The 24653-nt window shown below is 41.0% G+C and overlaps 2 protein-coding genes across 5 annotated transcripts in view; both read left to right on the forward strand.

Moving 5' to 3' along the window:
• ALS2 (alsin Rho guanine nucleotide exchange factor ALS2) overlaps positions 1–8044 on the forward strand; it is a 72262-nt gene extending 64218 nt beyond the window's left edge. For all 4 annotated transcript variants that reach the window (XM_054585832.1, XM_054585834.1, XM_054585833.1 and 1 more), the window contains exons 28-34: positions 1777–1899; positions 2363–2539; positions 3418–3463; positions 3671–3732; positions 4289–4438; positions 4699–4795; positions 6749–8044. In XM_054585832.1, coding sequence (XP_054441807.1) covers positions 1777–1899; positions 2363–2539; positions 3418–3463; positions 3671–3732; positions 4289–4438; positions 4699–4795; positions 6749–6787 — 694 coding nt within the window. In that variant the 3' untranslated portion in view covers positions 6788–8044. The remainder of the gene's footprint in view (positions 1–1776; positions 1900–2362; positions 2540–3417; positions 3464–3670; positions 3733–4288; positions 4439–4698; positions 4796–6748) is intronic.
• A 6087-nt stretch (positions 8045–14131) lies between these two features.
• Positions 14132–24653, forward strand: part of MPP4 (MAGUK p55 scaffold protein 4) — a 37824-nt gene continuing 27302 nt past the window's right edge. The window contains exons 1-7 of the mRNA XM_054586208.1: positions 14132–14207; positions 15137–15258; positions 17460–17537; positions 19690–19770; positions 21018–21149; positions 21795–21876; positions 23043–23128. Of these exons, the coding sequence (XP_054442183.1) occupies positions 14132–14207; positions 15137–15258; positions 17460–17537; positions 19690–19770; positions 21018–21149; positions 21795–21876; positions 23043–23128 (657 nt within the window). The remainder of the gene's footprint in view (positions 14208–15136; positions 15259–17459; positions 17538–19689; positions 19771–21017; positions 21150–21794; positions 21877–23042; positions 23129–24653) is intronic.

Here is a 24653-nt window from a genome sequence, read left to right on the forward strand (position 1 = left end):
AGTAGTCTTTGATTTCATCTCTAAGCAAAATAATGTATCTAAAACCTAACAACAGAGAAGATAAAGTCCAGTACAAAGTTTTGTCCATGAGTGTTTATGTTCTATCACTTGAAAGCAGCATGATATTTGTTCATTTATTCAACAAATATGTATTGAGGGCATCTATGTGTTAGTCACCATTCTAGCTCCTGGAGGTATTTATCAGTGAACAAAAACAGTAATGAAAAAATGTTTAAAATATGCACTGTCATAGAGCTTACATTGTAGTTGGAATAAAATGTATAATATGTCTGATGATGATAAATGCGACAGAGGGAAAGAGGGTGGGACTGAAGGTAAGATGCAGCTATTTTAAACAGAAGGTCAAGGAAGCCTGACTAATGAGGTGATGTCTGAACAAAGATTTTTTTTTTATAATTAATTTATTTATTTTTTCAAATACATTTGTCTCTGCCTGAACAAAGATTTTGAAGGAGGTAAGAAAGTGAGCAAGTAAGCACTTTTGGAAAGAGTTTTAAGGCAGCAAGCAAATCTGGAACTAGTGAAATTCAAAATCTTTTACTGGGTATAAGCCAACAAGAAAATATTATGTTAAGATAATTAGGCAGAAGTTTATGAATTTGTCCCAGAAAACCTCCTTATATTATTGGCCTCAAATTGATAAATGCATATGGAAATGTTTCAGGGTTTAGGGGGTGTTGTCATCTACTGATAAGACCACTGGGTTGGGAGTGTTTCAGCTCTGACATTAGCAAGATGGGTATAATGAAGATAGGTTTCCTGACCTTTCTTAGCTTTCCCAACTATAAAATTAGGGGCAGGGAGTAAGTTTATGAAAATAGAGAAGATTGCAGACTGCCTTTAAAGAGAAAGGGTCGTGGTTAAAGTCTGTAAAAAGAAAGAGGGCAATAAACTTGTTTATGGTAGAGCCCACTATTTGCATACAAGAGATTGGAGATAAAATGTAGGGCAAATTCAAAGCCCAGGAAAAAGTCCTTAACAACTTGGCAGCTTGATCACCTGGAAAGATTTTTCAGCAACTTGACTTTTTATATAAACACTTACAATTTTTACCCAGAAATCCATGTAATTTTATTAACCAATGTCAACCCAATAAATTTAATTAAAAAAAAAGTTTTAGCCCTGGCTTGTGTCGCTCAATGGATTGAGTGCTGGCCTGTGAACTGAAAGGTCACTGGTTCAATTCCCAGTCAGGGCACATGCCTGGGTTGTGGGCCAGGTTCTGGGTTGGGGGCATGCAAGAGGCAGCTGATTGATGTCTCTCTCACATGTTGATGTTTCTCTCCCTGTCTTTCTCCCTCCCTTACCCTCTCTCTAAAAATAAATAAATAAAATCTAAAAAAAGTTTTAAAAACTTTATAATAATTGGGCTTTTTTCCTTAATGTTGGACATTTAAGTGGTTTCCACTGATACACTCTGAGAATAATGATCTCTGTTAGAAGAGTTTATACAGATTGACCTCAGATGAGATTTGCCAGTAAGAGAAACATATATCATATATATCAGAATTCTTTGTTCTTAAATAACTAGACAGGAAAAAAACCATAGCACATGAAAAATTTTAGTTGTATTATTAGCTATACTCTTAATTTTATTCTGTAAGAAACATCAGTTAAGATTTTCAGACAAGTAAAATATTAATACAAAGTTTGATATCATAAGTCCTTAAATAGATTAAATAATGGAGATGTGTTTTTACTCTTAGCCACTCTAGAGGTATAATTGTGTAATTATGTTTTTTTATTAATTCCTAGGTTTTTATTTCCTGAGCTTCCTGAAGAGGGCAGCACAATTCCTCTCTCTGCTCCTCTGCCTTCTGAAAGGAAATCCTTCTGCACCGGGATGTCAGATTCCAGATCCGAATCACCAGAGCCTGGGTAAGTGGAGTTGGGGAGAAAGTGAAGAAAGGGGTGGGGACCAGATGATCCTGTCCAAAGAACCCTGGAGAAGTTTTCTCTAGATCTCAGTTTCCTTTTTTCTAAAATGATGAGTTAATCTCTGAGGTTCCTTTTAGCTCTCAAGTTCATGAAAGTGCAGCCATGAATGATTGGGCACAAAGGCATCTGAGCAAAGTAGCATCATACTGATCTAGAATAACAACAGAGAAATCTGTCTCAAAATGGAAACTAAGTAGGTTTCGGTTAGATTGTGAGTTATGAAAAGAATTCACAGTTGGTCCAAGATACAACTCCGGGGCTAAGCTCCTCATGTGAACTCCATGTGTAAAAGTAGAATATTATAAATGGTTTTTTACTCAAAATTTCCCATCTTTACTTTCAGTTTTGACTCTGTATTGAATTTTAACACTAATGATTTTTTCTCTCACCCCCATATTTGTAGTTACGTGGTAACAAGTTCCGGGCTACTGCTTCCTGTGCTGCTACCTCGGCTGTATCCACCTCTGTTTATGCTCTATGCCCTGGATAACGATCGTGAGGAAGACATTTACTGGGAGTGTGTTCTGCGGCTGAATAAGCAGCCAGATATTGCTCTTCTCGGCTTCCTTGGGGTGCAAAGGTAAGTACAGTAATTATGAGTGGAATCAAGTGATTTTAAGGTAAAGTGGAAACAGCATTATCAGGAATTTGGTACTTTAATGTCTAATTATATATATGATTTGCAGTTACTTATTTGCATATCCCACAAAATAATGATATTTAATAGTCTTTTGAAAATTTTGAAAATGAATGTGGACACAGTCATTTGGAAGGTGTTTTTTATTTTTATGTGTGATATATAATATTATGTGTATATTATATATATATATATAAAAATTTGAGTTACCCTACCTGATATTTTGTAGTTCTTTAAAGCAAAATACATATATTCACATTTTCAGAAAAAGCTAACTGTATTCATTCTTTGACATTCATTCATTCTTTCTTCTCTTTCCTCCTTCCTCATCCATGATTTCCAGTTTAAAAGTTTTAGAAGTGCTCTTTTTGTTGTATGATATTGTTTTTTGTTATTGCAGGGGAATTCTAAGTGATTATGCTTTCTTTCAAGGGCTGTGATAAGGCCAGTCACCCCAATGCCCAATAATTATATATTTTTGCTATCAAAAAGTGAATAAACTTGAATTGGAAAGTACTTATTTTTTTCAGTGGAGTAATTTGGTAATGAAAATGAGATGAAACTGAATGAAGGAAAGCTTTTAGCCAATGTTAGCGCATATCTATAATGTATAGGGCTTCTGGAGTATAGAATGGCAAATCCATTAGGGACATTATAGAAACTTTTAAATTACTTATGAAATGTTTATTAAAACTTAACCTGTTTATGGAAGTTATTTTAAATGGGGGACAGGGAAGCCAGTATAGCCATCACCTGTTTTTATGGTGATTAATTCACCATAAGTTACAACTTGTAATAACAAAGTATGGATTCTATTGTAGGAAATTTTGGCCAGTGACCTTGTCAATCCTTGGAGAGACTAAAAAGGTATAGTATATTTTAGTTTTCTCAGCAACTATGCTTTTCTTTGGAATGGGGGATTCAAGATACCCAGAAATTTCCATCCTAGTTCAGTAGAACAGTACCCAAGCATGAGTTACTCACCAAAGGCCTGCACCCTGCCACTGGTATCACTTTATTATCACAGTAAAGGACAGCTTTTCTCATTGAGCTTCATAAATTCTCTTTTTGCAGGTTTTGCCAACCACAAAAGACGCTTGTTTTGCCTCAGCTGTAGAATGTCTACAGCAGATCAGGTAATCTGATTTGTTGAAAAATCACATAAATCAAAGTAGTGGTTAGCATATTACAAAATTAATAAGATCTTATTTTCATTTAAGCTCTGAGCAGCTCCTCCACTTCTAGATGGTATCAGTCTCAGCCTGGAGAAAAGAAAGGCTTTTTTTGAGACATTTTGGTTACCTTTTACTGTGCAAGTCCCTTTTATTTTCAAAAGTAGTAGAGCACCTACCCAGAACCTTACCTATATAATCACATATTTAGCCAAATGGAAAATAACTAAATTCTCACTCACAGAAGAGCGTATATTAGGAAAATAAGACCCACTTGGGTAAAAGGAGATGCTGTGTGACGTAGTGAATTCTTCCAGGTGAATCGTAGTTAGTTGGGAGCTTCTTTTCTCAGAGAACCATAGGATTACAAAGGCCATCCCTTCCAGCAGCTCATTACGCCTGATATGTCCATTTTAAGACACATGTACCCCACAAGAGTATACTGTCAAAAAAATTAATACCAAATGTCTCTATTAAGAAGATAATAAGGTATCTTTTTGTCCTTTTTTTTTCCCAACAGCACAACATTTACCCCATCAGACAAACTTAAAGTCATCCAGCAGACTTTTGAAGAGATCTCTCAGAGTGTCCTGGCTTCACTTCAGGAAGACTTCCTGTGGTCCATGGATGACCTGTTTCCTGTTTTCTTATATGTGGTGCTACGGGCCAGGTGATCAGTCTTTCTGACTTTAATATTAGTGACTACTTATTTTAACATGTATGCCTGGATGTACTTATTTTAACATGTTTGCTTTTTCTGAACTGATGACAGAAATATGCTTTCCCACTAGAAAAAAACTGTTTCTGTTAATCCATTTCACTATGGCATTAGCCTTTGTTGAGCTATTTTTCCCCCCTTCAAACAGGTTTAGAAGGAGGATGCACATATAAGTAGAAATAACTCAATATCTTTTTTTTCTCATTGGGCAGGATTAGGAATTTAGGCTCTGAGGTACATCTCATTGAGGATCTGATGGACCCGTATCTTCAGCATGGGGAACAGGGCATAATGTTCACCACCTTGAAGGTAACTATAGGTATTATTTAATATTTGTTATTTTAAAATCTGTCCTTTATTTATCATAATATAAATCTGTCATTCGCTACTTTTCTTCTTTATAGAAGTTTAACACAAACATTTTAAGTACCTTTAAAGCACATACTATTATTTTAAAATATATCAAAGTACCAATAAGTTAATTATTATTCAGAATACTAAAGCAAATTATTCAGCACCCAATCTTCCCTATAAATTTATCATTCATAGCATTACAAATGCTTATGAATGTAGACCATCCATATAAATGTAACTCTAGAAAAGAAACAGAAAGGATTCTTAGTGTCCAAAAAAGTATCCAAAAATAGAACTATTTAATGGAACTTAGGTACGTACATGGAAGGCAGTATGTATAGAATGAATATGAATTGCTGCTGCTTTCCTTTTCTTGTATTTACTATAACCGGTAGGTTACAAATGAGGTTCTCTGATTTGGGTGCTCTCTAGGGATTGTTGAAAGTCATTTCAGTTCTCCTACCTTAGTTTTTTTTTTTGGACGATAGTAGAATCATTTTGAGATTTATTGGAGGAAAAACAAGTAGGAAATGACAAAAACACTTCTGAAAAAAGAGAGAATAGACCCACTCTGCCAGGTTAGAATTACGATAATTAAGATAGTATGTTACTGTCATAGGAATAGACAAATAACTATTTAATAAATGGAAGGGATAGCCCCCATACTAATATTATTATAATGAAAATTTCATATATGAAAATGGAAACACCAGGCACAAATGGAAAAGAAGTTTTATTTAATAAATAGTCAAAGTATTGGAATAGCTCCTTAAGAACTTTGGAAGGAGAGTATGATCAGGGTGGAATCACCCACATTGCAAATTACAGATGCTTTAGGGTTAAATAGAGAAGGAGAAAAAGAGAAGGAAGGACTAATTGAAATGAGAAAAAAACTAGAATTTAATGTTAGATTTCTGGTTTGGGTTAATTTTTTAAACTTTTCAACTTAAATACCATTTCTATTAAATAAACTGAAAAAGGGTGGTGGGAACTAGGGAGCATACTGACCACCAGTGACTTATTAACTGCTCATGTTTATTGAAGAGTATCTCTAAACACATTACCAAGGAAGAAACTGAATTAATTCATTTATATGTAGGAAAATGCTCACCCTCACTGAATATTATAGCACTACAGATTTAAACAAGGTGTCTGTCATATTGTGCCTGCTAAATTAACAAAAATGTTTTAAAATTTACCCGGTGCTGGTGGGGTTATAGTGAAATCAGTATTATTCCCATATTGGTCATAATGGATTAAGTAGCAGTTACCCTTTTGGAAAACAGTTGTTATTAACATTGATATCAACAACACCAAAAATGTTTGTGGAGTTTGCATAGTCCTACTCCTGGAGATTTATTCTAATCAAAGAAAGGAAAACATTCTATATGATTTGGATGAAGTACTCTTTGTAGTCTGAGTGGCTCCCAGGCCTGGATACTTCCAGAGACACCTGGGGATGCTGCTTACAGATGCATTCCTGGGAGTTCTGACTCACTAGGTCTGGAATGCTGCTTAATCTCTATGCTTACCAAACACACTAGATGGTCCCAGTTCCATTTATTTCTGTACCTTTAATGAGCAGCATACTCTAAATGTCTGATTAATAGTGGCTTAGCAAATTATAGTATTTCTGCTTTGTGAAAAAGCTTGTAAAAAGTGTGTGTGTGTGTGTGTGTGTGTGTGTTTTACAGTTAGAGGGAAATGTACAAATTTTATCTATTAATTAAACAGAGCAGTATAAACATTAGATAGAGGGCTGGAAGAAAATCGGAAAAATGATAGCAACTCATTTTATTGGGCTGTTAGAATCAATAAGGGATTTCCTTTCTTTAGTCCTATGTGTATGGCTATGTTTATATAATTTCTTTCAAAATAAATTTGAAATTGTTTTGAACTTTTTTTCAGGCATGTTACTACCAGATCCAGCGTGAGAAGCTTAACTAGGCTGCATAACAGCTTGACGACTGGATTATCTACACAGAGTGTTGTTAACAGCACCATCTGGCATCTTCCTCTAGTAGCAAAAGAGAATGGTCTTGAAATTAGGATACTGTATTATTTTGGTTGTTTTTTTCTGAACCTTACTAATGATCAGAGCCCTGAGCCCAGAAGAAAAGACTACAGTTTAAAGGGAGAATTGAAAAGGATGTAGAAATCAGAATCAACCATTGCCTGGCCTATATGAAGTCTTCAAAATGTCATACACCAACTGTTTGAAAAAAGAGGATATCTCTTCCTATAGTAAAGGTTATGCCAGCTACATGACTTTGTAAGAAAAATTCTCAGTGTAGCTTCTTACATTAAAGAAGATGATGGATAATTTTGAGCTTCTGGTTTGCCTGCAGTTACCCCAGACCCCTTTGCAAGGAGCAGATTGTACTTGAAACTACGGTTACCACACTATGCCTTCCTGAATCCCTTGCAATCATGTGTGCATCATGCTTCTTCGCTGAGAGAGGGGAAAGAGAACTTTTAAACTGCAGTTTTAACTTTTTCTAAGGTTTTCCACCAGGGTATTCATCATGGGAGACGTTCAATATAATGACCAGCAAATCTCAGCCCCAAACACGGAATGCATCTAAGTAGGAGTATTCTGCCTTCTGAATAAAAGAACATAGGAATTTTATTCTACAGAGTAAATACACTGGAATTCAGATACTGACTCTGCACTGCGATGGATCCTCATCTGTCCACGTGCAAACGCTGTGTCCCAGGCCTGTGAATAGAGCCTGAAGAGCTTTTGCATGCAGGCTGTGGTTTGGAGCAGGACAAAAGACTAGGAGACAGGGAGCAAAGGACTGCATCCATCGTACCTAGTGTTGTGGCTCTTCCCTATACCTCGCATTAAACTCACAGAGGGGAAGAAAAGGAAACAAGCTTTGGCTTTTCCTATCTCAAAAGTATTGTGACACTTCAATGTTGTAGTGTTTTGCTTTTTTTTTTTAATGTCCTATTGTAAGTGGTTGGTTTATACTGTATAAGTTAACACTAGTAGCTGTTCCGAATAACATAGGTGCTCTTCCTCATCTCATCTACACAAATGGTGAGCATATGGAGTATCCTCCTGATTTACATTAACATCAGCAGATGTTAATTTTCAAAAAGGATCATGGTTTCTGCTCTACTTTATAATCAAGACAAGTGTTTATTAAAATATTGTTTTGGAATGCTGGCTATAATGTAATGGCAATTTTCATAATAAAAGACATTCATCTTTACGAGGTTGTTTTGATTGCAAAAGAGATGGTACAGGGCAGCCTAAAAATTTAAAAGAAATCCAGGCTTAGTATTTTTGCTCACATTGTAATCTGTGCCTCTTTGTGTTAGCCTCAGAGGTTCCTCTAGGCTTCTAGACATCTCTCTTTAAAATTAACATAAGCTTATAATTATACCACCTTTGGCGGCAAAGGGCAAATTAACTTTCTGACTCTTAACAACCTGAGGACAAGGGTCTTTATTTTATTTTTTATGCTATTACATTTGTCCCCAGTTTCTCCCACGAGGACAAGGATCTCAAAAGAAATCTCTTATTCCTTTGGATAAAAGGCATATTTTGATAGTTCTCTCTCTTGCGCTCTCCCCACTCCCCTCTCCCTTTCCCTCGGCCCCCCCCAAAACAAACAAACCAAAAAAAAAAAAAAAAAAAAAAACAGGTTCAGGGAAGGGAAGAATGAGGAGTTAAAATATCCTGGTGGAAATATTAGGCCTTAGTTAATCATTCTCCTGTTTTAATATCTTCTCAAGAAGCCTGTCCATTTGATGCTTTGGGAAGGGACCAACACTTTAAGATTAGTTTATGTTAAATATTTTAGATTTCCATTAAGGAATGTTTTGACTTTTAAATACACACAAATTTCACATTTGACTTGTAAAGACAAATATACTGAATGCCTTTGACCCCTTAAGAGGGAGACCCTGGGGTAATTGTGGAAATGGACTGGAAAACTTGAGACCTACCAAGAAATTCTCAAATGCTGGTAGGCTGTTTCAATTCTTTAAAAAATATATGACAATTCATTCTTTTATTGGAGTCATGAATGAATCTGCCCACTTCAGATTTTTCAAACTATATACTTTTTAAATAGCTTATAAAAATTATAAAATTTCAGTTCCCTTGGAGGGGAAAGCCCTAGGACTCCAGGCTGTTGTCTGTAAATAGAAATACCCAGCCCTCATGTGGCAGTTTGCAGAGGCCTCACGAACATGGTGAATGCTCCCAGCAGCCCATGAGGCAGGCGTTTGCACCACTGGTTCCTGTTTTCGCTGGCAAGGAGTGGCTGTGAGTTGCTCATTGTTACAGCTGGGACTCGAACCTAGGACTTCTCAGTGTTCTTCCCTGCTACAGCTGCCAGAGATGTCATTTCATACGGGTTATGCATTAAAAGTTCAAAAGTAAAACGAGTTGAAAATGAAAAATTTAGTAAAATTAAGTGCTTTTGGTACAGTACACTGTGCTCAAAACATTCACAAATGTATCACATTCCCAGTGTGGATTTTCATCTCCAGTGGAGAGCAGGGGAAAGCCATATGTATAAGATAAAACGGCCGATAACCCTCTTCTAATTGCTGTTTTTTACCCTTTGCCTTGGTGTCAGCAGTACCATTTCTCTTCTTCCATGATGCCTACTTTCAAATGTTCTCCCCGCTCCTTGCAATATAAAATTTTCAAATAAAGAGTTAGTTCCAATCTGAGATAGAGAATGGGCTATCTCAATAGTTAGCTATTAAGTGCAGAACAGTGGCTTGGTAGGGGAGCTTGCAGAGGAATTGTTAGAGGCTTCATTATTATTGGCTCAAGAGTGTACCATTGCTTTCTCATCACAACGTGAGAAAATAAGGTTAGGGGGTCGGCTTACTCTCAGGTGTCTCCACAGTTTTTCTTTTCATTAAAATAAAAATGCTGTCTTCTATTGAGGGTGTCTGTTATCCTGAAATAGTCAACAAAGATATTAATCTTTAAGTATTAACTATGTTCTGGTAATTTGAGAGAAAATACTGAAGTGAAGGTTGAAAATGATAGAATTTACTAGACTTTTCAGTGCAAGGAATGCTTTAGATTTGTGACAGGAGAGGCTTGTGAGTAATTTAGTGTTTAGGCTTGTGAGGATTAAATCAAAGAGGGTGTGCAGAGATTAGAACAGTGAGGTGACTTTGACAGTTAATGGCCCACTAGTAAGTCCTACTAGAGCTTTTCTCTCGATAGGAGCAACATCCCACCTTTGCAGCCTTGCAGGTAAGAGATGCTGCCAGATGATCCTCGGTTACCTGATGTCTGTGTGTCTGCCCTTCCGTCCATTTTTAATAGCGAAAGATACAGTTCTGGGTAATCTGATTTAAGCGATGTAGTTTCATTGTGACCCAGATTATGCGGGAAATTTTATGATTTTTGAAAGGGGTTTTGCTTTCAGAAGCTATTTTTAAAATATGGAATAATGAATTCTCATGGAGATTAAATGAAATCGAGCATTTGTCTTAATCCTAGTCAGTATTGTGATCCAGAGAAAACCAGCCATTTTTGTACAGGCCATTTCTCATTAAGTTTTCAAGTCTTGTTCAGGCTTTGTTTAGCAGAAAGCATCATTTTGAAAAAGCATAATAAGAGTGGAGGGTTGTAGCATTTAATAGTAATCACTACATTTTTAAAAGTGCGTGGTTTTTAAATAATTAGGACAAACTCCTCAGGAGTCCATAATACGAATGCAGCTTCCAAGTTAACGACAGAACTGGCTGTCCTTTCTGTTACTTAATTAGTCCAGAATTGCATGTGGTTGGGCATTTAACATAACAGTCTCAATCAAGAATTCTCATTCTCACGACAGTAGGAATAGGTAAGTTTCAACCGACGGTGCAGAAGTTGTGAAAAGGAAGACAAAGAAGTGACATCACAGTCTTCTGCCATGACCTAGCATCTTTCAGGACTAACACTGGAAACGAGTAAAACAGATTTTACTGCTCGATAACACTACTGAATACCTCTTTGAGTATGCACTTCCTTATCTGTAAAATGAAGGTTGCCTTTGATTATCTCTAAGATCTCCTTCAGCTCCAGTGTCCAAGTTAGACAGGGAAGAGGGTTGAAGTCAGCATGGCCAGGCTGAGGGGAGGAAGTGCACAGGCGTCCCGAGCGCAGCCGCCTCCCACCTCAGGGTTGGCATCCCAGCTTCTCTTGAACTCCTTGTGGGAGGCATCAGCAAAAGCTGGGAATGCCAAGTGCTTGCTATGACCCAAGCACTGCTAGAGCTGCTGAGACCAAAGCAGTGGGCTGGACGAGCAGCTGTCCGCTCCCTGTCCTCTGCAGACGTGACCCACACAGGGGCCATCGCTGAACAGGTTAATGTGTAAGAGGATTGTGAAGCATGGTAAGTGCTCTGAAGATAATAAGTCACTATAGTTTTCTTAGCCACTTGGAGGGAGGAAGGGAGTGGAGAGGGAGGGAGGGGGGATTATTTTCTGAGCATCTGAATTTTTTTCTTAGCTAGGGCTGCTGTAACAAAATACCAGGGACCGGGTGGCTTAAACAACAGAAGTACAGAAGTGTATGCTCTCACAGTTCCACAGGCTGGAAGCCTGAGGTCAGGGTGCCACCACGGTGGGGTTCTCGTGAGGGCTCTCTTCCTGGCTTGCAGACCGCCTTCTCTCTGTGTGCTCACAGAGCAGAGAGCAAGTGAGCTCTGGTGTCTCTTAGAAGGTCAGTAAGGCCATCATGAGTAAGGCCCCACCCTAGTTATCTCTTAAGTCCCCGTCTCCAAATGCCGCATTGAGGGGAAGGCCATCAGTAAACATGGGTTGTGGGGGAGCACATTTTCAGCGCATAACAAATGTATCACAGAAAACCGAGGATGACCAGGCAGGCATCCAAGCTGTAGTGATGAAAATTACTGTTTATGCCTCTATGGCTGAGAAACTAGGCAAAACAGGCTTTTCAGAATATATGAATTATCTGTGTAGCGCTGGAGTTGGGCATTAAATACAGAAGAAGTGTGGCCCGCCTCATGGAGCAGAAACAGCGCCTGGTTTGTTTAATCTGTACTGCCCCACTGAGGATGTATGGTTTTGAGATGTCCTCTGGATAATGTGTTTTAAGAGGCTGCCTGATGACTATGATGACTTGGGGTCAGGCATCTGTTTCCTCCGACTTGGGTCTGTCTGGCAGGCACTCCATCTCGCTTTTCCGTTCCCTACCGTGGGAGTTCTCCCCTCTAGGAAGGAATTGTGCTGAATGATTAACAGAGGCTCAGAAACGAACATAGGAAAACGCAGCATTTAACTTGACTCGATGAGGACTAAGCAGATAAGGGTAGGTGGGCAAGGCAAAACATGACATTAAAAAGAATGTGTATGGAAAAGTTGCCTAAAATTCCGCAACAGCTTTCTGTGTTGCCCCTCTCACTGTCTTACAATTTAGAGACAATGGTCATGATATCTTTTTCAAGATAGCTTCTCTGACTCAATCCCGTGGTCTGTCTAGATTCTGGACAGTGATTCTCAATCATATCAGATTCAATACCCCAGTCTTTACTAATTTGAAATGCTCCTTAAAAATTTTTTTTCAGATTAATCCTTTATTATCCTATCGTAACAAATGCTGCTGGTGCCCCACTCCTGTCCCCATAGTCCTTATGATTTGTGTGCACTCTGGGCCAACCTCCAACTGCCAGCACCTGCCCTGTCAGAAAGTACGCATGTAGCAGGCTGCAAGTGCCAGAAGCAATGCCCTCTGGGAACAACCCTCAACCAATGACAGGCAGCACTGGTGTGTAGATAGCCCCACCTGCCTGCCCCTTGTTCCCCATGGGATGAAGCTCCAGTTGCCCAGAGTATTTACTTGCCTGATACACCTTTTACTGGTGTTTCCCCTCTGCTCCACCTCAAGACCCTACTTCTCTACTGGTGTCTTCTTGAGATCACTTTCCAAACAAATCACCTCCCTAGAATCCTTGCCCTGTGTCTGAATCTGGGAGAAACCAAACCAAGATACTTCCCTACACAAAACTTCAAAAAAGTCCGTATATATAAAAGGAAAAATTAAGTGTAGCTAATAAGACATTGCACACTTCAATAGGTAAATATGGGATATCACCATACCTAAGATACACAGAAATAACACATATTTACACCTATTAAAAAATCCATTAGAGATGCAGCAGCTTTGAATGCAGACAGAGTTGTGTGTGGTAGTAACACCCTCTAAATAATACCATTAATGACATAGTTTTCTGACATGATGAACAACTTGATAGAGTCCAAGGAAAAAAAAGTAAAAGAATCCCTTGGTTGTGGTAGCAGTATTCCAGAAAATTTGACGTGTATTAAAACTGTGCAAAAATACTTTGTATTTATAGAACCTGTAAAGAAGAGTTGAGTTCTAGGCTCAGATAGTAACAGAGGTTTTCTTCCAGCAACATGAAATTCCAGTGGGACATTTGAAGGTTATACAGGGCATGAGATGATTCTTCATTGTGTAAGGCAACTTCTGGGAAACTTCCTCAAAGAGCAGTGGGCATATTTCCTTTGCCCTCATTTCCTTAAGGCCTCCCCTCTCCTGCTGGCTGAGATGTAGAAGTGATGGCCGGAGCCCCAGCCACCACCTTGGGGCAGGAGGATAAGCAGGAGGATAAGCACACCACTTACCCCAGAACGGTGAAGCGATGGGTGGAAAGAACCTGTTCTCTGAGAATGTCATGGAGCAACGCTACCCTGCCAGCCCTGGATTGTCTCTGTCTCTGGACTTTTACAAGAGCAAGATATAATCTTCCATCCTGTTAAGCCACTATTATTTTGGGTTTCTGTTTCTTGAAATTAAACCTACCTAAAGCAACATAGAAAATACACTCTTAAGAGTATGGCTCAGCAGTAACACATGACTCTTGCCATCGCGGCCAACACCATGAAGGACTACAGGGCACAATAGGAGGGGACAGGGCACAAGTGCAGTCAGGCCAGGAAGGCTCCACTGAATGATGGTAAAATCAACTAGACAAGGTGGGAAATAAACAAATACGTATCACTTGTGAAAAAAGAAGAGAAGAGTAGAGGGAGCGTTTTATAGGATAGTTTTCTCTTTTGTACAGTTGGTGATGGTTAGAGAGAGAGGGCCACAGTGCAAGAATTTTATATTTTATCAGTAAGGATCCCTGTGTGTAGCACAGTGTCTGACTTGCCCAAAAATGCTGTTGAAAATATGTTTCAGTGCACTAAGAGCTTCATGGCCTGCATGATTGAGTGAACGGTGTGCTGTCTATTGATCTTCCTACTTCTGAATTCTCTCTAGAGGCTTCGGCCAGGAGGATGATCCAGTCAAACAAAGGAGCAGAGCCGCCGGACAAGGACATGAAGGGTCCTATGGCATCCAGTACAAAGAATGGTGTGTGGTTCCAGGATCTTTTTCTAAACTAGGAAAGTCTGATAATATCACTCAGAATATGTGATCAAATGAATGGGTTGAAATTCTGATAGATTTACTGTGATTCCTGTAAGAAACATACATTTTTGAGTGTCCTATACATAAGCCTAAGTAATTTTCAAGTCAGGAAGGAAAGAACTTGACACAATGTTTTACTTAAACTTAGAATTTCATAACTGTTCACATTCAATACATCACTGCAACAAATAGAATTTCTATGAAAAGATCTGTAAAAAATGAAGCTTTCACTAAAATCTCTTCAGTCCCTTTAATCAGTGGAATCTGAGATGTGTGTTAAAAAACTTGCTGGGGAGAGCAGACAGACAGCTGTCGGAGGGGAGGGGGCGTGGGCTGGGTGGAAGAGGTGACGGGGTTAAGAAGACAAAAACCTCATAGACACACAAAACTTATTGGGAGAGTTTTTCAATAACATTCTTAAAAAGAATTTTTAGAAAGGGTAAACACAAATAACTATGAATTAAAGGAGCGTCCAGAAAACAACTAGGTAATTTTGGAATAAGTGAAAGGCTGGTAAGATTGAGGAGGGGGAAGCAGTATTGTTCTTATAATATCTTAACATCTGTGTACAATGATCTATCATTTCATCTAACATTAGCAACACCCCATGGGCTAGCTAGCATATGCTCATTTTGCTGCAAGCAAACTGGATTTCGTTTAGTTGGGTGACTTTCTGAAGTTCACGAGCAAGTGACAGAATAGGGCTTGAAGGTAGGTCTTCTGGCCTTAAAGCCAGGGTCATCTCCACCCCTCAGAGCCCCAGCGGCACATCCCCGCTGACTTGTCCTTCACAGTCACACCTGCCTCCCTTTCCACACACCGGCCCCCCTCACACCGCCCACCGCCCGGACTCTGCCTTCTCCCTTTCCTAGGTCTCTCCCAAATCCTGAGGCTTGTGCTGCAAGAGCTAAATCTATTCTACAGCCGAGACGTGACCGGATTGTGTCTCCTGTATGACCTCCTCCACTCCCCGTGGCTGCAGGCTCTGCTGAAGGTGAGCACCCTGAAGCTTGCAAGCCTTTGCTTAGTGTGGCAGCAGAAGCTGCTTAGCCATCGCTGTCGCTTGTCAGCTGGCAGGAAATTTCTACTTGGAAGGAGTCCTGAGGAGACAATTCTAAGAGAGCTAACAAACCTCTTAGCTTGGGAAGGAATTAACTTAGACAGCAAAGAGTACTCACAGCTCCTTTCTTTCCTCCCCGAGGTCCCCGGGAGCACAGAGCGGCCACCTCGATGGCCATGGGCTGCACTCAGTAGCCACCTGCAAGCCTTTGTCCTTGAGGCCAACTCAGGACAAATAAAAAAGCTTCTGAAAAATTATTCCACTTTTTTTTTTGAATCAGAAAATGGGGTACTATAGTTCTGTTTCAGTATCTTAAGTGTTTTTTATCCTGAAGATTTCTTCTTTAAATTTTGGCTAACATTTCACATACCATACAATAGCATCTACTACCTGACTATAATTTTGTTTTTCTGAGCAAATGTTATTATTAAGAAAGATCCTTTAGGAGCTATTTTTTGGGATGTGGGTGTTTTCTTAAGTGTGAAATGTGGCCAGCACAAGCAAAGAAGCACTCCTCACAGCACGTGTTTCAAAACTCCCGACTTCTTTGTTCATTCATCCATCGAGGGGCGCTTAGGTTGTCCCCATGTCTTGGCTCTTGTGAATAATATCGCATTGGAAAAGGGGTGCACAGATCTCTTTTAAAAAGCGATTTCATTTCCTTGGGACATATATCCAGAAGTGGGATAGATGAGGGAATATTATTCAACCATAAAAAAGAAGGAAACCCTCCTGTTTGCAGCAACATGGATGAATCCATTTTGCTAAGTGCAGTAAATCTGACAAACACAAATAGTACGTGTTCTCACTGATATGAAATCTCAGAAAGTGGAATTCATAAAGACAGAGTGGAATGGTGGCTTCCAGGGGCTGGGATATAGGGGAAATGGGGAGATGTTGGCCAAAGGGTACAAACTTCCAGTTTAGGATAAGTTCTGGAGATCTAATGTACAGCATAATGACTACAGTTAACAAAACCATATTATATCCTTGAAAGTTGCTAACTAAGAGAGTAGATCTTAAGTGTTCTCACCACACACACAAAATAGTAATTATATGAGGTGATAGAGGTGTTAACTAAACTTAGTGTGGTAGTCATTTTGAGAGATATACGTGTGTGTGTATATATATATTTACTTGGTAGTCATTTTGAGAGAGATATATATACATATATATATACATATATATGTATATATATATAAAGTCGTGTTTATTTCTTAAACTTACACAATGTTATATGTCCATTATACCTCGATAAAACTGGGGGGAACCCCACCGGATTCCTGTCAGGCACTTTCCTTCCGGGAACTGGCTAAAGCACGAGTTGCAAGTTGCGAGTTGCGATGTCACTGAAAGTGCGAGTTGAAGGTCACTGGTCGGTGCACCGACCGTCCAGCCTGCTCCCTTCCAGGGGAGCACGAGCCCTGGCACAGAGGCGGAGCAGGGAAGTACCGTCATTCCAGGTCTGGGTGGAGGGGACCCTGCCAAGCTGGCCTCTCGGGTCTCATTGCCATGTCTGTTAGAGAAGCTGCATTTCTAAAATAAGATCAAGGGCTGCCCTGGAGAGCCAGGCAGGCCTGGGTGTACTCAGCCCAACCCTAGATCCTGGTATGGAAGATTCCCAGGGGTCAGCAGAGACAAAGTTGGAATTTCCATAAATGAACTTTTACTGGAGGATTAAGGGAGGAGAAGGAAACAAACAGAAGATAAAAGCAGAGTACGAATGAGCATATAGTGTGCCCAGCCTTTTGGTGAGATCCTTTGGGGAACCCTGGTCCTGTAGCTGGTGCCCTGCCCAGCCGCCCAGCCCAGGTGCTTGCAGGTGTCCGGCCCCGAATCCCCATTGGCTTCAGCTCTAGACACTTTGTTTAGCAAGAGTAAATGTTTGGATTTCTTTCCATGGAATCAGTTAGAGAAGATCACTTTCCAATGGCAACCGGTGATAGAGCCTTTGGAGCCATAGAACCACCAACCTGCACTTCATTTCTCTTTGACAACTAGAGATACCTTATCAAAGGCCAACACTCATGCTATTCACATTTCCCAGGCTGTTTCTTCCCTTGGAGATTCTTAAATCCAAAAAAGTCAACAGTCCTGTTATCCACATGCCCTTCTGAACCGTTGCCCTTCCGCAGGTCTATGACTGCCTCCAGGAATTTAAAGGAAAACAACTCGCTCCTGCCACCTCCCACGCACAGCAGTTATGCCATGAGGTGAGGTGATTTTTAGTTCACAGAACAGTGGAACTTTAATATGATGCCATTTTACTCATAGTGCTAGTTTAAATGAATTAAAGGCTCTAATGGAAAAGTCTAATTTATGATTATGCATCTACTAAGTGTTCTGATTGAGCTTTACTAGAAGGAAGAAAATTGGCCTGCTATCTCCCAAATTAAAACACGTAAAAAACATTTTTAGCACGTGTTGATTCTCTCTTTTTTCTCTAAACCTTGGACTCCTTTTGCCCTGTATAAACAGGACAATGTTACTACAATGACTCCCAGATTCAGAACCCTGGCTGGGCTTTTCTCCTGAACACACACTCATGTCAAACTCACCCTAGTCAGACGTTTAGTGGACCCCTCACACTCACTCTGTCCCACACTGAGCTCCTGACCATCCCCACCCCCCACCAAAGCCACCCCTCTCCCAGCCTTTTATATCCCAGTAAATCCATCTTTGTTCTCGCCGTGCTCAGGCCAAAAGTCCTTGAGGTCAGCTTTGACTTTCTCTTTCTCTCACACCTCACACCCAATCTAACGGAAAGTCCTCTCCGTTCTGGGAATACCAGCTCTCACCACCTCCACATGCCGCCTAAGAGTATAAGCCATCGTTGCCTTGTGTAGATAATTGCCATGTAGCCTCCTACCTGGTCTCCTGCCTCTACTCTTGTGGTCTTGCACCCTGTAGTCGGTTCCCAGCATAGCCACCAAAGCGATCCTCTTTAAGGACAACTCAGTCATGTCGCTTCTCTGCTCAAACCCTTCCAATGACTTCCCACCTCAGAGGAAACGTCAATGTTCTCACATAACCAAACAGAATGTAGCCGCATCGCCTCCCTGATGTCCCCCTCTCTGCCTTCCCCCTTGTTCACTCTGCTCCAGCCAGATTAGCCCCCTGTGGTTGTTTGAACCAGACACGCTCCTGCCGCAGGCCCTTTGCACTTGCTATTCCCTATGTCAGTAATGCTGTCACCTGTATGTTCATGATTTCCTTCCTCATCTCCTCCGGTCTCCACTCAAGTGTTGCCTTCACCCTGGCCACCCTATCTAAAATTGCAATCCCCGTGGAGCACTCCCTATCTACCTTCCCTATTTTCTTTTTCTTTTTAACCCTTCTCACCATCAAATAAAACTATTTCTTTGACTTTTATTGTCTATATCTCCTTACTAGAAGGTAAACTCTATGAGAATGGGGATTTTTGTCTGCCTAACTCACTGCTGTATTTGCATCACTCTGAACAGTGCTAGCGCATAGCAGACAATCAATAAACATTTGTCAAATGAAGGAATAAGGTAATCCATTATTTTATTATTTATTGCTCAACCCATATTAAAAGAAATAGGAGGAAAGAAAGAAGAAGAAAAGCCTTACCCTCAATTCCAGTAATCAGCTAGTCAAATTGTGCTTAGTGTCCAGTTGTAATCCTGCTGAACAGAGGCAAAGCTTGGCAAACTGCCCGTTTTCATTTGGCTGTAGGTGATGACACTCGACTGCTAAAGACTCGTGGGGCTGCCTGAAGTCTTGAAAGGCCTTATGTCCTGACAGAAAGCAGGTCTACACCTAAAACACAGCAAAGAGATCAGAATTTATTCTGTTTAGCACTTTTCCTTTGCACAATTATTAAAATCACTAATCAAAAAACAAAATAAAATCACTAATCAAATAATAAGCCCTAAAACGCACATTACTCTTCCCATTTTCCAATAGAAGACTCGAGCATCCCATGGGATTAAGCTACTTGAGTTCTCCAGGTATTTGAGCCTGTGCCTGGAGAACTCAGGTACCTTAACCAGCCCATAAAGCCCTCGTATTAGCAAACAGATGTTTTAGAGTCACTAGAGGGAAATTGGAACATATAATGTCACAAAACTATGTCAGTTCTTCTAGGCCTGTGAATTGCCAGGCTTGGGGCAAGGGGCTTCAGATCCAACCCAAATCTTGAATTCTATCTGCTGTAGTAAAACTTAATAAATAAAAAAGGATCGTAGGCCTTAACTTTAAAGAGGAAAAAGAAGGCTTCTATAACAGCTTTTCCATGGTCAATATCATGCCAGTCAGTATATCTGTTATGCAGCCTGGGTGGGGTTAACTAGGTGAAAGACTTCAACAAATTTCATAGTGTATGCTTTTTCCATCAACCAGGTGGCAGAGATATTACGTGCAACCTCTAGTTCCCCTGAGATCCAAGAACTGAGACAAATCCTCCAGGCTCCACACTTGAAGGCAAGTTCTTACCAAAACAGACATGACATGCCCATCTGGCACAGAGACACAGGGCGGGGAGAGAAAGGAACGTGATGGGAAATGTGCTTCCTGAATAGATGTCCTGTTACTGTACACGGGTTACCAACAGTTTGTACCAAAACAGGTAGGACTCAGACATGAGCCAAACCTGACATATTTATGAGAAGGCATCCAAAACTTTCCTTATGTCCCTCCTGCAAAGCCTCTAAAATTCTGGGGCAATCAGGTTAGCATCCTTCCTTTCCACCTTGGGACTATTTTAGGTTATGGATAAAGTGTGTGTAGGTATTTGGAGAATAGAGTATAATGATGATTTTCTTGGGAGAGGGGAGTATGTGAAAAACAATTATGGCAGAACAGAAGCCTACCTCTTAATGCTTACAGATTTTTGAGATCAATTTATTAGCAAATTAGGACCTTACAAGAATGTCTGCATTTGGAGCAATGGAATTTGAGTCAAAAATTTTAGTTCACAAGATAACCCTAGAGAATTTTCTCTCTTTTCTGGTGAAGTTCTTCCTAACAAACTTAGGCAGGGCTGTAGAATGACAGCTTCCCCTCCCCATGAAATGAAAAACTTAGCCTAGTGGGTCATTAGAAGGAATTTTTTATGAGACCTTACACCAGGGAACTACTTTTTCTCATTCTCTTCTACACGGGCTTTTGATGTCACTGTCAGGTTAAACCAGCAAGGTAGTGTGATTACTGCCTCCCTCATTCTGCCTTAATTAGGGAAAATATTAGAAAAACTGTGTTTTAGTTCAAAATCATAGGAGCATCATGGATGACATGGGTTTCCAGAAAGTGAGAAAGTGATAGAATAATACATTTTAACAGAAATGAAAGAATATATTAGGTATGGTGATAAACAGATCACAGATGCAGTTTGAATCCACTATGAGGTATTGGCTTCAGGTCTGGAGCAAATCAAATAACCCCTCTGACCTTTATTTTACTTATTAATAAAATGGTGATAAAATTTACAAATTACAGACAGCTTCTCTGTGTCTTGTTTCTTTATCTGTAAAATGGGGACAATAAATGCACCTGCCTCATAGAGTTATCCTGAAGATTGACTTAATCTACATAAAATGCTTAGAACTGCAGCTGGCATGTATGTGTTGGTTGTTCTCATTGCTGTGTCTTACATAGCACCGAGTCACTATTTTCTAGATGGATATGCCTTATGTGTGACACTTATTCACCATCTCCTTCTCTGTTCGCAGGCCTTGCTCAGTGCCCATGACACTGTTGCTCAGAAAGATTTTGAACCCCTCCTCCCCCCACTGCCAGACAATATCCCGGAGAGTGAGGAAGCAATGAGGATTGTTTGTTTGGTGAAAAATCAACAGCCCCTGGTAAGAAAATTGTTTTATACTTTTCTTTAAAATTATAATGGGGTCAATTGTGAGCTAAATATCTCTAGTAGTTACTTGGGCCATATTCTTGTCTGTGGTCACAGACAGAGTTTGAGGCATTTAGAAAATGTGAGGGACTCTGTAATAATAATGACCAACGTGTAGCTTAAGGATTTTTGCCTGTAGCTTCAAACATATTACGTGTGATGTTTTCACTAGGAAGGATTTCAGTCCAGTGTTCTTCTTTTTAGACAGAGCTATGAGAGATAAGACATTTTAGTATTTGGCTTTCGGACATGTACATATATTTCACTCAATCCCAGTGTATTTGCCCACGTCTTTTTTCCTCCATTAATGGGAAGCTATGTAAGGCATTCATTTGATTTTCTGAGAAGAGCCTCCTTGGTTAGGTTGTAGTTGTGGAAGGTTTCTTTATCTTTGGAAGGATCTAAACCTTCTTTTTTGTCGACATGGTGGTTAGAGAACTCAGGGGCCAAGGGTGCATGGCCTTTCCCTTTTGGTGGCACAGTATGGCCCCACTTGGCACGAATACCCTCATCTGAAAGAGCAGAGCTGCGTTGAGGGAAGCCACCAGAAAAATGGTCAAGTAGCTGAGAGAGGGGTTCCACTGTGCCCTCTCCCCAGGGAGCTACCATCAAGCGTCACGAGATGACAGGGGACATCCTGGTGGCCAGAATCATCCACGGCGGGCTGGCCGAGAGGAGTGGTAAGCTGGGGTGGCAGGGTGCAAGTGGGACCAGAAAAGCAGGAAACCCTTCACCGTTTAGTTTCCATTGCAGGGAAACCCCTGTTTCCTCACTAAGGTCAGATCTTCAATGAGCACCGTTGCATTGCATGGTTACTAAAGAAAGAAGGAATAAATACTCCGGGGAAATCCTGTTCCCCTCCTTCAGTGAGCCTCTCCATTCTAGGCACCACATTAATGTTCTCTCAGTTTACATTCCCGTAGCAACCTAACAAGGTTAAGTATTATACCGTTTTATAGATGAGGAAACTGAGGCTCTAAGTGATTAAATAACTGACTTGCTCAGTTTGAATTAGGGTTGAAGTCCAGGTTGGCCTCATTCTATGTTCCCAACTTTCATCCTTTACTTGGTCCCTCTGCTTCCAAAAAGGCATAGGTCTCCCCCACCCTGAACGGCCTCGTGCTGGCCCTTTCTGCCAGTGACCGTTTCACTCCTCTGCTACAAGCGACCAGTTCTATGACTTGCTGCCCCAGCCCCACTGTCCATGGCCCTGGAAACCTGGCACAGGGATTTGCCCCAACATTCTTAGAGTAATTGCCCCAGCATTTCCTAGTCGCTAAGTCCATTGGCCTTTCCTTCGGCCTGAGTTGTATTTGTACTTCTCCAGCACATTTGATGTTGTTGACCATACCTGTCTTGAAATTGTCATGGTTCCCGTCACATCATCCTGCAGCTCGTCTCCTCCCTCTGACAGTTCCACTGTTTTCCTCCATATTCCTCAAGGCTTAATCTTAACCCCCATGTTTCCCCACAAAGGGCCCCTTTTAAAGTGTTCCTCTCCTTCCTTTTCATTTATCATTTCCTCGTGACCCTGACATCTTTATCTTCAGTGCTATCTTCTTACCAGTAGTCCAGTTCCTCTTTACAACATCAGATTACAAAACTAAAGATATCACCACCAGTTAACCCCCAGTTAAAAATGCAATTCTCCTGCACTTTGATGGTAGTGCAAATTAGGATAACCATTTTGCTTTATTAGTAGTGTTAGCATTAGTATCTCACAATAAAGTTTGAAATATTAGAGCATGCTTGAGTTAGCAAGCTTGTTACATGGCTTTGGGATAGGTACCTCTATTTTTGCCAGTATCCCTGTACCCTTCCTTGTTTTGTGTTCCTGTTTGCCTAGGTTTATTATATGCTGGAGACAAACTGGTAGAAGTGAATGGAGTTTCTGTGGAGGGACTGGACCCTGAGCAAGTGATCCATATTCTGGTAACAGTCCCCTCTTGATCTTCTTCAGGACTCAGTGAAATGCAAGGCTGAACAGGGGCCATCCAGCTGACGGCGTGTGTGTTCACTGCAATGCGAGGGGCGCTTGATCCCTCTGACAGCTTCCTCTCTCCAGGCCGCAGAGCTTGTCTGTTTCTGCATTCTGTCCCTGCACCCTGCCGACCCTCGACCCTCGGGAAGAGACTTCTCTGTCCCAACTGCTCTTTCTGTCTCAGGAAGCCTGCCAGGTTCCCTACCCAGGTCCCTCACTTCCTGGGTTGCTGTGCTGCAAACTGAGACCGTGTGGGCTGAGTGAGACTCTGCAGGAAAGTCTGAAGCTGAGCAAACCGCCCCGTGCTCCCCCAGCATTTGTGCGCAGCTGAAATCCGCTTGAGATCTTCCTTGAGGCAGTTTGGGGGCAGGAAAGAGGTCACCGGAGGGCAGCATGTGGGGCGGGGGGCATCCTTGCTGGTTCTACCACTGTCCTTGGTGTTTTGAACTGGAAATTTCTGACCTGATTATACAAGCCTTTTTCTCTTTTTAGGTCCCCACTCCCACCCTTCAAACAATTGCCTGAATCACAGTCCAGCTGTCAATAACACAGCAGCCCGCCCCCCCCCCCCACACACACCTCAAGTGTGGGACCTGAGGTCAATCACTGTGTATCGTGTACACTAGTGGTTCTCATACTGGGTTCTCTGGGGAACTTTTTAAAATTTTATATGCCTTGGGACTGAGAGGAGGCATGGTATTATAAGGAGTTTATCAAGCATCTAAATATTTTGCAACCACTGCTATAAGATTCTGCGTAGTATACAAGATACTATTTAAAGAAAACTTAGAGTGTCAATCACAGACCCACAGGCTTCCACCTCAGGCCTGGTGCCAGCTGTGGAGTTGCCGGGACAACAGGGTTGTGAAATTCCAGAGAAGGGTGAGAAGGGGGTTTTGTTAATTTCTGATCTCCAAAGCTTGTCACAGTGTTGGTGACAGTGATTCTTACCATCCCTACTGGTTTGTCAGGTTCTCTTCCAAATGTTTGAGGGCTTCCCATTAGCTTGGAACTTGTCAACCCCCCACCCCCTCCCCCCCTCCGAAGACTAGGGAGCCCTTCATTTCACCTATCAGACTGGGCTTCCTGGTGCAGAATCAGGAAATAGTTACTGACTGAGGTGCGAAGAAGGAGGGGCAGACTGAGAACCTATCTTCCGCCCTGGTGTCTGTGGGAAGAAGACCTTGCTGAGCAGGGTGGTCCTGGTGGCAGCGAGCTGGAGGGTCCCTGTCAGTCCTTGGTGTGCGTCTTGGCAGACCAGTGACTCTGGAGCCCCACCAGAGATTCTGGAGCAGGACAGAAGCAGAGCTAAATATCTTTCTAATTTCCATTTCTGGGTGGTAATATTTAGCTGTTGAACCCTTGTAAAAGTCCCTGTGGAGGAAATCACATCAGACTTGAGCATTCGAGTTGAAACTCCATGTGCTGAATCCCAGTAACCACTGAACTCTGTGACTTGTCCTTTTTCTCCCTTTG

The sequence above is a fragment of the Pteronotus mesoamericanus genome, unplaced genomic scaffold (genome assembly GCF_021234165.1).
Source record: "Pteronotus mesoamericanus isolate MK-2021 breed Mesoamerican mustached bat unplaced genomic scaffold, CSHL_Meso_final contig_90, whole genome shotgun sequence".
NCBI lineage: Eukaryota > Metazoa > Chordata > Mammalia > Chiroptera > Mormoopidae > Pteronotus > Pteronotus mesoamericanus.